The 16,829-nt window shown below is 49.8% G+C and overlaps 1 protein-coding gene across 1 annotated transcript in view; it reads left to right on the forward strand.

Moving 5' to 3' along the window:
• The window catches only part of HERC2 (HECT and RLD domain containing E3 ubiquitin protein ligase 2), a 1,611,099-nt gene that overhangs the window by 904,206 nt on the left and 690,064 nt on the right, over positions 1–16,829 (forward strand). Inside the window, 1 exon segment of the mRNA XM_078658234.1 lies at positions 7,339–7,483. Coding sequence (XP_078514360.1) covers positions 7,339–7,483 — 145 coding nt within the window.

The raw sequence follows: 16,829 nt of genomic DNA on the forward strand, positions 1-16,829 counted from the left end.
GAATTCCCTCCAAAAGCCCAAAAGCCTAAACCAGGCTCCTTTCCCTGAATTTGACTAATAGTTGTGCCAGGAACTTTTCTCAAAGCAACATTGCCGCACCGTAGCCTCATTTGCTACTAACATGTAATGAGGAAAAGGTGAGCATTATAAGCTTACAAGGGCTAGAAATGCACCTTGTCCCTTTCATGCTCATTGGGTTTCCACTACCCACGATTCCGCGTACTGGCAGTGACCTCCGAGGTTTTGTCTCGGAGCGATCCTGGAACATATTGGGAGTTTTCATAGGTGTTTTCTTCTGAGATTTTTCTCTCTGAATTCTCTCTTTAGCTTCAACTCTATGTCTTTTACATTAGAAAAGACTAGCAAATCTGTGTTTCTCTTTTTTTGGGGTATTCTTCCCCCTCAGAATGTCTTCTCTGCGTGATACACAAGACAAGTAGATAGATTTGCAGAACAGCTGTTATAGAACAAAAGATAGTCGGTAACACTGCCCTTCTATGACACTACAGCTGGAAATCTGTGATGGTCTCAAGAACTTCACCGAGTGCAGAGACTGTAGTTACTGCCCACTGAGCATTCAATTCCCTCTCTGGCTCAACCATCAACAGCAGCATTACAAAAAGCCAGAGATAACCCGACAAGCAAGGAGGCTTTAAAATATAACTATTCAGTCACAACTGGCCAACACCCTTAGGGCATCCACTGAACAGTAGCTGTGAGTAATTACTAATTTCCCCCTCTCCATTTGCCAATCCAGTGTGGGGAGCGGTATCTTTACATCTGGAAGAGTGGGAAAAGATCACAAACATCTGCTGGAGATATCTAGCTGCAGATTTCTTATCTAAGAATCCTCCTCCGGTGCCAGACTGGATCTGGAAAGTTTCTAAGCAGTACCTCCTTGCGTCAGTAGAGGGCGTTGAGCAACTCTGCAGCAACATAGTTGTCTCTTCCTTTCAGTGCACCTCTGCAGCCTATTCCACCAAAACAAACCACCATACTACTTAAAAGCATGGAGTCAAGCCAGTCCCTGTCTCACACAGAGGAAGAGGAATCTACTAGAGATATTTCCAGGTTTAGATAAAAAGCCCAAAGAGGGAGTTCAAACTAGTATTACTTGTACACATAGCCAACAAGTGGATCAAAAAGGGAAAATTTTCTATGCTAGACCTTCATTAATTTTCCCTCATGTCAGGCAAGAGGATTGTGCGTTCTATATAAAGATCTACAAGACACCTAACAGTAGCAAAAAAGCACAGCTTTGTACTAGGAACATCACACTACCAATATGCGGTGTTCCAGTTTATTCTGAAATCCACCCCTCAAACCTTTTTGAAATACATGGCCAGTAGCAGAAGCCCACATTTGATGTCAAGGAATATTTGTCTACCCTTAACCGGGCGATTGGCAGATAAAGACTCAAAGCTAGCAAAATGCGGATTAGGACTTTGAACAACAAACTCTTTTACTCAGTGCGGGCCTACAGATAAACATCCAGAAGTTTGTAATATCCACCGCCCAAGTTCTATCCTCCATGGGTGCAACTGTAGACCCAGTGTACAGAGAAATATTTCAGAGGAGGGAGAAATGTCACTGTTCGAGGCATATGAGCTGCTGATCACACACTGTGATAGCTCGCCATCTGGTGTTGGGCCCAGAAGTTTGCACTTGTTGTTGTATTGGAAAAGTCTTTGGAATTCACGAGCTAGGTGACTCCTCCTTTGGACAATAGTGCGTATGGGCATCGACTCCATCTTCAGATTGGGTTTTTTTCTGCCATCAACCTTGGATGTGTCTTTAGCGATCCAGTTCGGTATTGTTACCGATTCAACTTTCAACGCGAAATCCTAAACCCTTTTCTCCGGTATTGTTTTGATCGCGATCCCTAGTCGTCCCGTATCTCTTCATGCTCGAAGTCTTCGATTCCGGTCGTCAACGAAGGCCTTCGGGCCTACCTACACCATTACATCTGGCTCATGGAATGGACTCCCTTTAAAAAGTGTCCTCAATGTGGAGCCAAGTTTCCACACACAGATCTTCATGAGGTGTGTAACTTCTGCCTTTCACCGGAGCACGAGCCCAGAGACTGTCCAGCTTGTACCTCTTTCCGCTCCAAGAAAACAATTGAGGATCGGTGGGCTCGAAGAAGCATGGCTCGCTCTTAGATATCCATTCCAGAGGACATCTTCCAGGAGGGCGTCGATGTACCAGAGCAGGAGCTGATCGAAGAATGCCTCGTCAGCACCTCCGAAGCCGATAACTCCGACGTCAAAGACATCACTCCAGGGCAGTGGGTCGGAAGTACCGACGTCGACCCAGACCCCCTCCCTCCACCCCCAAAAAAGGCTTCGGTAACACCTCCATATTCGGGCCTAGGTGCGCACCGGGACAATACTTCTCACGCCCCGCCTTCGGGTCCGGCAAAGAAGTCGACATACAAGCCTTCAGGCCACCTTGGATCGAGTCAGCCTGCCATCGGAACCAAAACCCCGGCACTCAAAATGAAGCTATCGTCCTCCTCCGTGCCAACCACTAGCTCGGCACCAAAACATACCGAAACCAATCCCTCGACTTCGAAAAAGCCATCGGAACTGAGTAAAAAAACACTTTCAAGCTCGGCACCAAAACATACTGGCACGATCCCTCGACTCTGAAAAAGACATCAGAACCGAGTAAAAAGCCAATTCCAAAGAGTATGGACTCTCAACCTTAAGCACCGAAAAAGCATTGGAACCTAAAAAACAACCGGTTCCGCAGGCTTCTTCAGAAACTAAAAAGTCTCACGCTTCTAAACCAAAACAGCCTAAATCCACTCCAGAGTCGGTGCCACATAAACCTTCGGAACCGAAAAAATCTGAGCCAAACGGACAGCCTACACCAGAAGAGCTTTTTCAACCGGATCCCACACAAAAAACTCTTATAAAGGACCCAAAAGCAGGACAGCTGACTCTCAGTTCCAAAAAGAGACCAATGTACATGCCTTTACCGGCTCCACCTCCAGCAAAGAAAATAGACATTGCAACATCTCCTCTCAGACTCACTTCTCCACCTCCTCCTGCATCTACCCCTCCACACCACTCTCCTACTCCATCTCCACTCCCCTCACCATCTCCTCCACCACAAGAAGATGAGGACACCTCTAATGGCGAGGGGGAGGTTGCAGACGAGGAATCACTAGGGGATCCTACGCAGCCTTACACCCCAGACCCCTGGGACGATTATAATACACCAGATGTCCCTAATATACCACAAGAGGACGTCTATCCCTCTAGACCTTCCCCTCCAGAGGACACCATGGGTTTCACCCAGCTCGTTCACAGAGCTTCACAATATCACGGGGTAGATCCACATACAGACCCTGTAGAGGAGGATTTCTTAATGAACACATTTGATACATCCCAAAGGTCCACATCTGTTCTACCTATGTTAAAAAGGGTAATTAAACACGCATCTGAGGTGTTCAAAGATCCTGTAAGGGCTAGGGTTATTAACCCCAGAATAGAAAAGAAATACAAATCTGCCCCAGCACACCCTGTTTACATCAAGGGACAAATGCCATTGGATTCTCTAGTGGTCTCCAACGCCAGAAAAGGGCCAACTCACAAACGTCAGGCGATGCTCCACCTCCCGACAAGGAATCAAAACTGCTGGACGCTTCTGGTAAATGCACAGCGTCACAAGCAGCTAACATATGGCGAATCGCAAATACACAAGCTTTGCTGGCTAGATATGAAAGGGCACATTATGATGAGTTAGAATGAGTTAGAGACCCTATTGCAACATCTTCCTGACAAATACAAGACTAAAGCCAACGATCATATACAGGAGGGTAAACTTTTAACAAATACCTCCATTCGTTGTGCTCTAGATGTGGCAGACACCACCTCACGAGCCATTAACACAAGTGTCCTTCTACGTAGACACGCATGGCTACGCATTTCAGGTTTTAAACCTGAAGTCCAAATACCATTCCTAACCAGCCGTTTGATCAAAAACACCTATTTGGCCCTGACGTAGACTCATCTCTAGAAAAGATGAAAAAAGACACCGACACAGCTAAATCAATGGGAGCCTTGCAATCGCAAGCTCCCAGACGTTCTTTTCGTCGCTTGTCTTACAGAGGCACCTCCGGAGGCTATTCCTCAGACAACCACTCCACGTCCAATAAAACTCCCACCCAGACCTCATTTACCAGAGGTTATCACAGAGGAGGCTACATAGGCAATAATCACATGGGTAGAGGCAAAACTAACAATACTTGCTCTGCCTCCACCCCCACCCAATGACTTCCCTCAACTCCCCCCCGGACCATTCCACTCCGGTCGGGGAAAGTTTGCTACAATTCCTACCTGTACGGAACAACATTACTACCAGCAGGTGGGTAACACAAATCATTCAATCAGGTTATTGTCTAGAACTCACCTCTACCCCCGAAACATACCTCCCAGACAGCGCCCATGTCAACAGAACATTTATCGCTTGTAAAGCAAGAGATACTTTCCCTCCTACAAAAACATGCAATAGAACCAGTTCCCACGCATCAACAAAACACAGGGGTTTACTCCCTGTACTTTCTCATTCTAAAAAAGGATGGATCTCTGAGACCCATCTTAGACCTCAGACCCCTAAACCTTTACATACAGTCAGACCAATCTTATAGAGACTACTAGCCGCAGATTCCTTCACTTACAATTATCCCCAGGCTTAAGACTAGATCTGGAAAAAATGTTTCCCAGCGCCCCTTGGGGGACGGCATCACGCAACTCCGCCCAGGCGTCCGCGTACGTGACGTCAGTGAGGTCACATTAGTCCCAGCCCGGTGCGCCTACGTCAGTTTTTTCCTTTTCCGCGTGCAGCGCGGATTCGGATCCTGCTATTGTGTGTGTGGGAACAGTGTGTGAATGCCTTCGAGCTTTAAGACGTGCTCGTCTTATGGACGCCTGATGTCGGCGACGGATCCTCACCCCCATCTGCATGTGGTGTTTGGGGGAACACCACGGCTCCACTTATTGTGAGGCGTGCCAGCAGATTAAGCCGAAGTCCCAGCGGGAGCGCAGGATGAAACTTCTCTCAGGTCGGCGTCGTCATCTTGCCCGGCCCCTGCGGAGGGTGCCTCCCTAGTCGAGGGTGTCCTTCTCTCAGGTTGCAAGAGCGTCTCTCGCCTGTCGGTAAGTGTTGCAGTTTGTCCCAGAGGGTCGGTCCCCTTATCTGCCGTTTCTTGGTGTGGGGGCGACTAGAGCCCGGTGGATCATCTTGTGTATCCAGGCATGCTACTCCTTGGCTAAAAAGGAGCCCCCTGTTGGATTACAGGCTCACTCTACCCGAGCCACGGCGACTACAACTGCCCTGGGCCGGGGAGTGCCCTTACAAGACATCTGTCAGGCAGCTACGTGGGCATCGCTGCACACGTTTGCAAGACACTACTGCCTGGACAGCCAAGTCCGGAGGGATGGCTTCTTTGGCCGTTCTGTCCTCCAGGACTTTCTGGTGTGATTATTGGTTTGCAGACCCACCACCGGGGTTGGTATTGCTGGGGTATCTATTCTAAGGTAAGGAATCTAATACTAACATGTCTCTTTCAGATGCACAAGTTACTACTTGTGTAACGATATATCTGTAAGAGAGTTAGTTAGTATTAGATTCCTTACTGACCCACCCATCCTCCCCGTTCTGCGAACCGATATCTAGGGTTAGGGTTACCCCCTTTCAGTGCCCTAGTTTTAATGGCACCGGTGTTGGTTTTTAACATGGCTCTGCGTTTCTGGCGCGGAAAAGCTGTGTCTAAGAACTGACGTCAGCACGCGGAGGCGGCGTCTAAGTACTCCGACAACGTCATCACGGCGTCCACGACGCCGACGACGGACGCGAAGCCGCAGACGACGCCTACCGACGCGCAAGGGTACTGCTACGCAAAAGTTTCCGGATCCAGTCTGACGCCTGGGGATATTCTAAGGTAAGGAATCTAATACTAACTAATGTCTCTTACAGATATATCGTTACACAAGTAGTAACTTGTGCATTACACCTTCATATTCGAGACTATCTCGAACGGGACAAAGCGTATACAGCAGTATCCCGCCGTGTGGGAGTAAGATGCGCCCCCCCATCCAGCACAATTACAGGCGGCAGAGAATACACAACACATAATTCTCACCCTCCCTAACTAGCATAGGACATTATATCTATGAAGGTCTCTTTGGGTTTTAGCAGGGCGGGCCCATACCTCAAGATCTCAGTGTTAGAGGATCACATCATCTTCCACCAGCTCTCTCTCTCTCTCTCTCTCTCTCTCTCTCTCTCTCTCTCTCTCTCTCTCTCTCTCTCTCTCTCTCTCTCTAGAGAGAGAGAGAGAGAGAGAGAGAGAGAGAGAGAGAGAGAGAGAGAGAGAGAGAGAGAGAGACAGAGAGAGACAGAGAGAGAGACAGAGACAGACTCTGTCTGAGCAAAGCAATATAGAACGCGCGTAAAGCCAGATTTTGGTGGCAGCTGCATTCATGTTATGTCTAGGAAGGTGCGAAGATCAGACCTCACAACAACACTGTGTCGAGTTATCCTTGGAGGCTTCAGCACTCACTGTGCAGACATATTTTACCAAACAAAGCTGATATCAGAGCAATAACATATTATTCTCATGTAAATCACAACGCTCTTCTAGGTTGAAAGCTAAAATAACAATTATGTGTCGTGTGCAAAAGGAAAAATGGCGTTTAAACTTTTAATAAGGTCATGCTAACGTAACACGGTATATAGGTAAGCAGTAACTGTATGACACCATCTCCCCCAACAGAATGTTCATTATACACTATTGTTTAACTAGATACTTAAAAATCTTACATAAATCTAACCAGCTCTTAGTCAACTAAGATCATATTTGCCAGGGCCTGGTCACTTCGAAACAGTTAATCACTTTGGATTGAAGCCTCCATATCACTGCAACCATTGCTAGTAAGTCCTTACTGGGGAGACCCAGGGCCCATTCCACTAGAGAAAAATCAGCCACCACAACCTGGCTGAGGAACATCATTTTGAGGTATGGGCGGGGTTTTCCCTTTGAAATCTATCCACACTTTCACTAGCTACTGTTGTCTTGATTTGGTCAAGCTGCTCTAATGAACCTTATCGGGCAATTATGCTTTACAGGTTTCTTCAGTTTCCTAGATTGAGTACAGTTCGTATTCCTTAAGCCCAAGAGCTGTGTGGGTTACAATGTTTTTTTGTTTGCTGCTGTGTTCTAACACTTATGACGATCATTGAAGTTCCTGTCTGTTTAAATCAATGTAGAATGTATTGGAGAATAGAACCCTCAAAGGTGGGATATTTTTTTGTCTCTCTTTATTTTAGGGGCAAAGGAGATTACTTCAGATTAGGTCATGGTTCTGATGTTCATGTGCGCAAACCACAAGTTGTTGAAGGTCTGCGAGGGAAGAAGATTATCCATGTGGCCGTAGGTGCACTGCACTGCCTTGCTGTCACCGACACTGGACAGGTAAGAGCTTGTTAATGAAATTGGATACGCAGACTGTGCTGTTGAGCTTTTAGTTGATAGTCTGTAAACAATGTGAGAGGTCTTTAATATTTTTCGGCAAGCATGAGAACCTAATGCTCTTAAATTGGTATCTTATTATTAAATTCTTTTTCAGCACAATGTCTCAATGTGGATTCTTTATGAGCTCCACCCAATTACTCTAAATTATTCAAACCGAAAAACACATCTCGCAATTTGAGGCTTGTTATTTTCTGTTCTTACAAGTGTACCTTACCAATATTATTCTTTGACAGTGGCATACTGGGATGACATTAGCAGCCCTAGCAGCATGCAGTTATAGACTTGTTTCAGAACTCTTACTGTATCCACCTCTATATGCACCACTGTGAGCCAAACCATTTATATCGAAGCATGACTCATGTGAAAGTCGGTTCTAAGTATGCAATGTGCTTATTTTTAGACCTGACAATAAAGAATGTCTCTGCTTGAGTGTTTCCTTCGATTGACAGAAGAAGCAAATTGGCGATTTCATGCAGTGATATAGCCCAAAATATGCAGGATCCCAGCACTGAGCATTCCACCTGCTAAGTTAATGGACAGTGTGCCCCTGTCCACTGGCACCACACTTCTTCTCATCACCTCAATCAATCCTCTTCCAACACTTAGAAAAGTGAATATTCGTTTTTTTTCACTTTAAATTTAAAAAAAATGTTTCTGTATTTGTTCCAAACTGATAACATGTACATGGGATTTTTAACACTTTTTTCACTTTAAATTTTGCACCTTATCAGGACAGTGTTAGACACATCTGTGGGAAAGCATTACCCAACAACTCATTGAATTCAGGACGTGATAAGGATTGGATATAAGGCATCCTCCACTTATTTCCATAAACAACTCTGAGTGAGATGGTGCGTCAGGAGAAACCAATAGTATGGAAGCATAAAAAACAGAACAATGATGCCGCAGCTCCTGCATATTGAGTTTCAGTGTTGGACTGATTCAAACTGTATGGATGATTAGTACATCCTTCCATATTTAAAGTGCTCTGCTGACATTTGCCTCCTTGACAGGACACAGGTGGTCCACCATTTCAGTCCGATTAGTGGGTTTTGGATTCACCAGGAAAGTCATCTACATATGAGCAGGTTGAACTTGAGATTTGTTTTGCACATATCACCTTCCACCTTTATTCCCTTTCAAGGTATACAGATTTTTGACAGACAATACCATGGCCATGCAGCACATGAACCAGGAGGGGTGCGCCAGTTCAACCTTATTTTGCTGGGGCTCTGCCGGTCAATTTTCTTTTTTTATTTTATTTATTTATGTTTTTATTGGCATTTAAAGAAGTGCAAACATACATAGAACAAAACAGTAGTATCATGTAGTGGACATCATATTCATCAATGTATAGGTGTCGTCCTCCTTCGTACAATATTAATACAATGCGGACATCATACATTACATAGGGTAAAGAAAGCAGTTGTCTCATGTAGTCACATAAGGGCTCTGCATCGCAGCCAGTTTTACACCGTCTCTGCATCCGTTTTCAGCTAGTGTCTCTACCCATCATTCTCATTGTGCATCGTCCTCTACTATCAAGTCAAGTCAAGTCATGGATATTTATATGACGCACAAATCACTTCCAGGAAGTCTCATGGCGCCTACTATAGTGCTTAGCCAAGTAACGAGAGGTCCTCAGATATCTCGGGGGCGGGCTCTAACTGGCATCTGCTCCCATTATCCCTCCAATTGCGCCTTGCAGTGGGTTACACTCAGTAGCCAGCCCCTCACCGTCGGTGGGGAGGATGCCTTCCATTGCAGAGCCACCTGCCGCTTAGCCATAAGCAAGAGCAGGGCCGCAAGTTTGTGCCATTTTGGTGGGATCATATTCACAATCCCCAGCAGAGCAACCAGCAGCGTACTTGGGAGCTCCTGTCCGATTATGGTACTAATATATCTGAAAGAGACACTTTAGTGATAGATTCCTTCTTACCTTAGAATTTCCCCAGGCGTCATACAGGATCGGAAAGTTTTGCTAGCAGTACCCCTGCGTGTCAGTAGGTGGTGTTGTGCGGCTCCGTGTCCGTCGCTGGCGTCATATGTGCCAAGATGACGTCATGGAGGCTACTTAGGCGCCACCCATGCGCGCTGATGTCAGTTCTTTCGTGTTCGGCGCCAGTAAGTGCAGATCCGGTTAGAGCACTTACCTCAATAATTTTTTGACTATCCTTTGGAGACTTTTTGGTCTCGTGTTGGTTCTCTCTGGTGCGAGTAGGAATGCCTGGTTTTAAGTCCTGCGGGACCTACCGTCGCAATATGTCGGTGGCGGACCCTCACGAGGTCTGTCTCTACTGCCTGGAGGACGACCATGACTCCCGGTCCTGTCTGGACTGTAGGGCTATGGGCCCAAAGGCGTTGAGCGAGCCGCGCCGGAAGTTGCTTGAAGTTTGGCATTCGTCCCCATGCCATTCGAGGTCCAGGGGTTGTTCCCGTGACCGCTCGTGGAGCCATCATCACCGCTTCTCGGGATCCAAGTCTTCACCCTCGGATTCGGGTAAGAGACGACACAAAAAGAAGTCGAAGAAGTGTCTTTGCTCTCCAACGTCCTCCCGTCGGTCCTCGGATGCGGATGAGGAGGACAGGAGCTCCGCCCCTGTGGCTCCTTCCGAGCCTGGGAGTCCTGCAACCTACCCGCCTTACCCGGGTCCGTCGGCGACTCCCGCACAAATGCAAGAATTCCTTGCTGCTATGGACCTTCTGTTTAGGCCTCGTGTCAGGATCCTGCTGGGCCGTCGACTCCTCCGGCGGCCCCAGCCCCGGCACCGCCTGTGGCTCCGGCCCCGCAGGATCCTGCGCCGCTGGCTCTGGCCAAGGCGCCAAGAGGTCCCATGCTGCCGGCACCGGCTCCGCCCTGTACTCTGCTGGCGGCGCCGCAGTGGATACCGCTGGGTCCGCCTGTGTCCCGGTTCCCGGACGGGTTTGTCCCCACCTGGGATCCAAATTGGGACATGGCGCTGGCCATTCCCGGCGCCGTTTCTGCCTTCCCCGATCCCTGCCCGGCCGCCGAGGCTGTGCTGACTGCACCGGCAGCGGAGAGCAATTGGGAGGGGTCGGAGGACCCTCTTGCTCGTTAGTGTGATTCTGAGCAGGAATGAGTGGACGATTTGGAGGAGGCTGGCGGCCTTGAAGTCTCCTCTAATCTGGGGTTTGCCTCTCTCCTGCCCACTGTGGAGGAAGATGCCTCGTATACAGTGGTACTCCGTCTAGCAGCTGAGGTCCTTAACCTCGATCTCCCATGGTGATCCATAAGACTAATCTCCTCACTGAGCTACTGCTGCCCTTTAACGATGCCCTCACTGAAGGCTTGTTGGGCACTTGGTCGCGGCCGGCCATAGGGGCATCATCCCCAGGTGACCCTGCCTTTCTGACTATTCATCCCACACGGGAGAGTTTAGTAATTCAAGCCTTGACGTCCCAGAGTGCTTTTCCCACGGCTCCGCCGGATAAGGACTCTTAGAAGTTGGAACCGTTTGGTAAGCGGTTGTTTTCGTCGGCCAGCTTAGGGCTGTGGTCAGTGAACACCGCTTGCCTTTTGGGCCGCTATTCTCACGCGGTGTGGGATACCGTTGCCGAGTTGTTGCCTCAGTGCCCGGAGGAGGTTCAGACTGTGCTGTCCCGGGCTGTGGCTGAGGTAAGGACGCGGCTAGGTTCGCCATTGGTTCTGGCTTGGACACCGCAAACTCCCTCGGTAGGGCAATTTCCATGACCGTGGACGTCCAGGGCTCGCTCATGGACATGCCCTTTGACGGCACTCGCCTGTTTGATGATAAGCCTGACACTGCACTGGAGCGTTAAGGACTCTCGGGCTACGGCCAAGTCCTTGGGCCTTTCCACCACTCGCCCGGCCACGTCTACTTTTCATTCCTTTCGCAGCCATGGCAGAGGCGCCCCTGCCCATTCGTTCAGCCAAAAGCCTGCGCAGAACCAAACTCCGCATGCCCGTGGGCATGCAGGCCGCCGGGGTGGCTATGCGGGTCGGCATGGCTCTGCGGGCCGGCGTGAGGGTCAGTCCACCTCCACCCCCGCGACGTCACCCCAAAACCTTCCTAGTCTGAGCTTCAGGTCGCAGCCCATGCCAGTGGGTCGCAGGATTCGTCATCACCTTCTCCATTGGCGTTCTGTCACTTCAAACAAGTGGGTGCTGCAACTCGTCAGGAGGGGTTACTCCCTCCCCTTCAAGTCTATTTCCCCGGCCATGCCATCTCAATTCCACCGCATGTTAGGGGATCTCTTTTTGCTACTCCAGCAGGACGTTATGGCTCTCTTGGCCAAGGGGGCCATCGAGCGTGTTCCTGGGCCGGAAGTAGGATGTGGTTGTTATTCCCACTACTTTCTGGTTCCCAAGAAGGACAAAGGGGGCTTGCGCCCCCATCTTGGACCTCGGGGACGTCAATCCCTTCCTCCAGAAGGAGAAGTTCAAGATGTTGACTCTGGCTCAGGTCTTGGCTGCCCTCAACCCTGGAGACTGGATGGTAGCATTGGACTTGCAGGATGCATATTTTCACATCCCCGTCCTGCCGGCCCACCCGCGTTACCTGCGGTTCACGGTAGGCCAGGAGCATTTTCAGTTTGCCGTGCTCCCCTTCGGCCTTACCAGTGCCCTTCGGGTGTTCACAAAAGTGATGGCGGTGGTCGCAGCTCACCTGCGCAGGTCAGTGGTGTCAGTCTTCCCCTACCTCGACGACTGGTTGTTGAAGGCGGGCTCGCCCCAGGTAGTCGTCACCCACCTTCAGACTATGGCCGACCTCCTGCACTTGCTGGGGTTCTCCATCAATGTGCCGAAGTCACACCTGAGTCCCTCTCAGAAGCTCCCCTTCATCTGAGCGGTTCTGGACTCGACGCAGTTTCAGGTTTATCCTCTCGAGAAGCGAGTTCAGGATATTCAGGCTATGATTCTGATCTTTCAGCCTCTATCCCGGGTTTCAGTTAGGATGACCCTCCGGCGCCTGGGCCTGATGGCCTCCTACATCCTGATAGTGCAACATGCCAGATGGCATATGCTGGCTCTGAAGTGGGACCTGAAGTTCCAGTGGGCGCAGCATCATGGCAACCTGTCCGATCATGTCCAGATCTCGGAGGGCACTGCACAACAATTGAGGTGGTGGTTAACGCATCACGATTGGGTCAATGGCAGATACCTCTCCCTTCCCCAACCGGAGCACACAGTGTTGATGGATGCTTCCCTCCTGGGATGGGGAGGCCACTTGGGAGAGGCAGAGATCAGATGCTTCTGGTCTCCGGGGGAGTCCCGGCTCCATATCAACCTTTTGGAGCTTCGGGCGATCCGACTTGCGCTGGAAGCATTCCTTCCCTCTGTCCAGGGAAGTGTAGTGCAGGTGTTCACGGACAACACCAGCACCATGTGGTATTGCAACAAACAGGGCGGGGTGGGGTCGTGGACCCTATGTCAGGAGGCTCTGCCGCCTCTGGACATGGCTGGACCATCAAAACATTACCTTGGTGGTTCAACACCTGGCAGGTTTTCTGAACGCCAAGGCGGACAAACTCAGCCGCCGGTGCATGATGGATCACGAATGGCATCTGAACTCGGACGTGGCGCAAGGTCTCTTTCAGCAGTGGGGAGAGCCTTGGTTAGATCTATTCGCCACCGAAGAGAACGCGCAATGTCATCAATTCTGCGCATTGGAATTTACAAGGCGGCACTCGCTCGGCGACGCTTTTCGTCGCGAGTGGAGTTGCGGTCTGTTGTACGCCTTTCCGCCTATACCACTTCTGCCCAGAGTGCTGAAAAAGATTCTGCGCGACCGGGCCCAAGTCATTCTTGTGGCTCCGGATTGGGCACGAAGATACTGGTATCCCGAGCTACTCAACATGGCGATCGATCCCCCAAACCATTTGCCTCTTCGGGAGGATATTCTGTCACAGCAGCATGGGACGGTCCTCCCTCGAACCTTTTAGCCTCCACCTCCATGCGTGGAGATTTAGCAGCAACAGTTGACCGCTTTTGATCTTCCTCCCGAAGTCTTTGATGTCATTTTGGCAGCCAGACGTCCCTCCACGAAAACAGTATACTCCTGCAGGTGGAACAAGTTTGTGGCATGGTGCACAGCAAAGTCTGTGGATCCCCTTTCTGCCCCTCTTTCTGAAGTCCTTCTGTTCCTTCTTTCTTGGGCCCAGCAGGGCTCTGCTCTGGGCACTATCAAAGGTTATCTTTCGGCCATTTCCACCTTTCTACGGCTTCCTGATCAGCCTTCTCTATTTAAGTCCCCGGTTATTAACCGCTTTCTGAAAGGCAACACGCTCACGTTTCCTCCCGTGCCGTTCATCATGCCTCAATGGGACTTAAATCTTGTCTTGACATATCTGATGTTCGCTCCCTTCGAGCCCCTTCACAACTGTCCTTTGCGTCTTCTCACTTACAAGACGGCTTTCCTGGTAGCTATCCCCTCTGCCAGAAGAGTGAGTGAGCTCTCCTTTCCTTTCTGTTCATCCGGACAAGGTGGTTCTGAGGACCCGTCCTTCTTTCTTGCCTAAGGTTGTCACGCCCTTCCACATCGGGCAGACCATCACTTTGCCCACCTTCTTTCTGCCTCTGCATCCTTTGAAAGAGGAAGAGAGGCTGCACTGTCCTTACCCAAAATGTGTGCTCTCTTTCTATCTGAAACGCATACAGCAGTTCCGGGTGGATGACCAGCTCTTTGTTGGCTACGTGGGCGCCAAAAAAGGTCGGGCCGTGCACAAACGGACCATCTCTCTGTGGGTCGTTCTTTGCATCAAGGCCTGTTACTCGCTGGCTAAGAAGGATCCTCAACATCAGCCACTACTGCCTTGGGACGCGGCGTTCCCTTGCAGGATATTTGTCAGGCAGCTACATGGGCCTCGCTGCACACGTTTACCAAGCATTACTGCCTTGATAGTTCAGTCTGGAGAGATGGCTTCTTTGGCTGTTCTGTTATCTGTGACTTTCTGGTGTAATCTTATTCGCAAACCCACCACCGGGGTTGGTATTGCTGGGGTATCTATTCTAAGGTAAGGAATCTATCACTAACGTGTCTCTTTCAGATTCACAAGTTACTACTTGTGTAACGATATAAGAGACAATAGTTAGTGATAGATTCCTTACCGCCCCACCCATCCTCCCCGTTCTGCGGACTGATTACTAGGGTTCAGGACATCCCTTTCAGGGCCCTAGTTTCATGGCACCAGCAGTCGGTTTCTTGCATGGCTCTGCGTTCCTGGCGTGGAAAGTCATGCCCAGAACTGACATCAGCGCGCATGGGTGGCGCCTAAGTAGTCTCCGTGACATCATCTCGGGGCATACGACGCCAGCGACGGACGCGGAGCCATGCAACGCCACCTACTGACGCGCAGGGGTACTGCTAGCAAAACTTTCCAGATCCAGTCTGACGCCTGGGGATATTTTAAGGTAAGGAATCTATCACTAACTAATGTCTCTTACAGATATATTGTTACACAAGTAGTAACTTGTGCGTTTGAGGGTGTGTTTCCAGAACTCCACTATTGGGCGGCACTGCCATGTTATGTGTAGGAATGTCGCCTGAGCCGCTGCGCACCTCCAGCACGATCATCCTGCCTCAGCCCCATGAGGTGTAGTTGTACCGGAGTCCGGTATAGCCTGTGCATGTACTTGAAGTGTATCAGTCTAAGGCGGTAATTAGGAGACATTTCCAGTTGTCCACATGCCAGGCGCCACTGTTCCTTTGTAATTTCTACCCCAACGTCCGCTTCCCATGCCTCGCGAGCTCTTGGGATAATAATCGGAGTCACGCTGCCTGATGTTGTAGATTCGAGTAATTAATTTGCGCCCAGACTCTACCGCTATTACATTTTCAAGTGCCGATAGTGCAGTAGGCGGGCTCGGAAATGTACTAATTTTTTTGCATGAGGCGCGCAATTGGTAATACAGCAACATGTCCGCTGCAGAGGGCTCCACGGGCTTGCACATTTGTTGCAGCATTAGGAAAGTGTCCCCCGGGAAGAGATCTCTGCCCATCCGTAACCCGTGTGTCCGTGCTCGCTGTTGTGCTTTGCTGTCCATGAGCGGGGAGTATTGTGGGATTGTTGCCCAGCGCCATGGAAGCCTCTCCATCTTCGCCCGTTTGCAAGTGCCGGTCCATGCCCAGCGCAGTGTTTCAACAGTATCAACTTCATTTTGTGGCCTCTTATGTGGGTAATAAACAGCAGTATCTAATGGGAGCGGTGCCGCCCTATCCAATTCTATGGCCACATGGGGTTGGAAGGCAGTTGGGTGCGACCAGTAATGTAAGAACTGTGCCTGTGCGCTGTATGCGTAAAAGGCAAAGTCGGGGGCGGCCAGCCCCCCTGTGCCTGTGGTAGTGTAATAGTCTCCCATGACACCCTGGGTTGCTGACCTGCCCAAACCAGTTCTACCCTGAAGGGCCTCAGCGCTTGAAAGAAGTTCGCAGTAAGCGGGATGGGAAAGTTTACAAAGAGGTATCATTTTAGCCACCGCAATTCTCCCTCTCAATGAGAGAGAGTGTTCCAGCCACGCACTCTGTGACCGATCCAGTCTACCAACCTCCCATAGTTTTCTGTTCGGATCTCCTGTACGTTGTTACTCATCCAAATCCCCAAGTAGCGTGTTGGTCCCGACGTCCACTCAATGGGGTATTCAAGTTCATAGGGCTGGGTCCCGGGTGTAAGGGGCATGATGACTGATTTATTACAGTTTATACGTACACCAGACAGCTCTCCATATCGCACCAGCTCTCTCATCATAGGTGCTAGATTATCTTTGGGATCGACCATGTACAGCGGTATATCGTCCGCGTATAAGGACACATTTAGGCCTCTAGTTGTAAAACCTATGCTACGCTGCGTGTGGGGTTGGCGAAGTCGGGCTGCGAGTGATTCAGTAGTGATGGCAAATAATAGGGACGACAGTGGGCACCCCTGTCTGGTGCCTCTTGTGATGGTGTTGGGTGTTAAGATCAGGCCGTTAACCCTCAGTCGTGCCGAGGGCTTAGCATACAACAGTTTAATCTGTTGGATGAAAATAGGGCTGAAGCCCATCCTTTGGAGGAGCAGAAATAGGAATCCCCATTCCAGGGAATTGAACGCTTTGGTTGCGTCCAAGAGTGCCGCAAATGCCGAAATGTGTGGGGCAACGTAGTGCATCAAGTCAAACAGTGTACGGAGATTGTGAGAGGTAGATCGACCCGGTATTAAACCAGATTGATCCGGGCCCGGTTGGAGGCGGACGCCAGTAATTTAGCAAAAATGTTTGCATCTAAATTGATCAAGGAAAGCGGCCGGTACGAGTAGCACCATGAGGGAT

The sequence above is a fragment of the Lissotriton helveticus genome, chromosome 8, assembly GCF_964261635.1.
Source record: "Lissotriton helveticus chromosome 8, aLisHel1.1, whole genome shotgun sequence".
Taxonomy (NCBI): domain Eukaryota; kingdom Metazoa; phylum Chordata; class Amphibia; order Caudata; family Salamandridae; genus Lissotriton; species Lissotriton helveticus.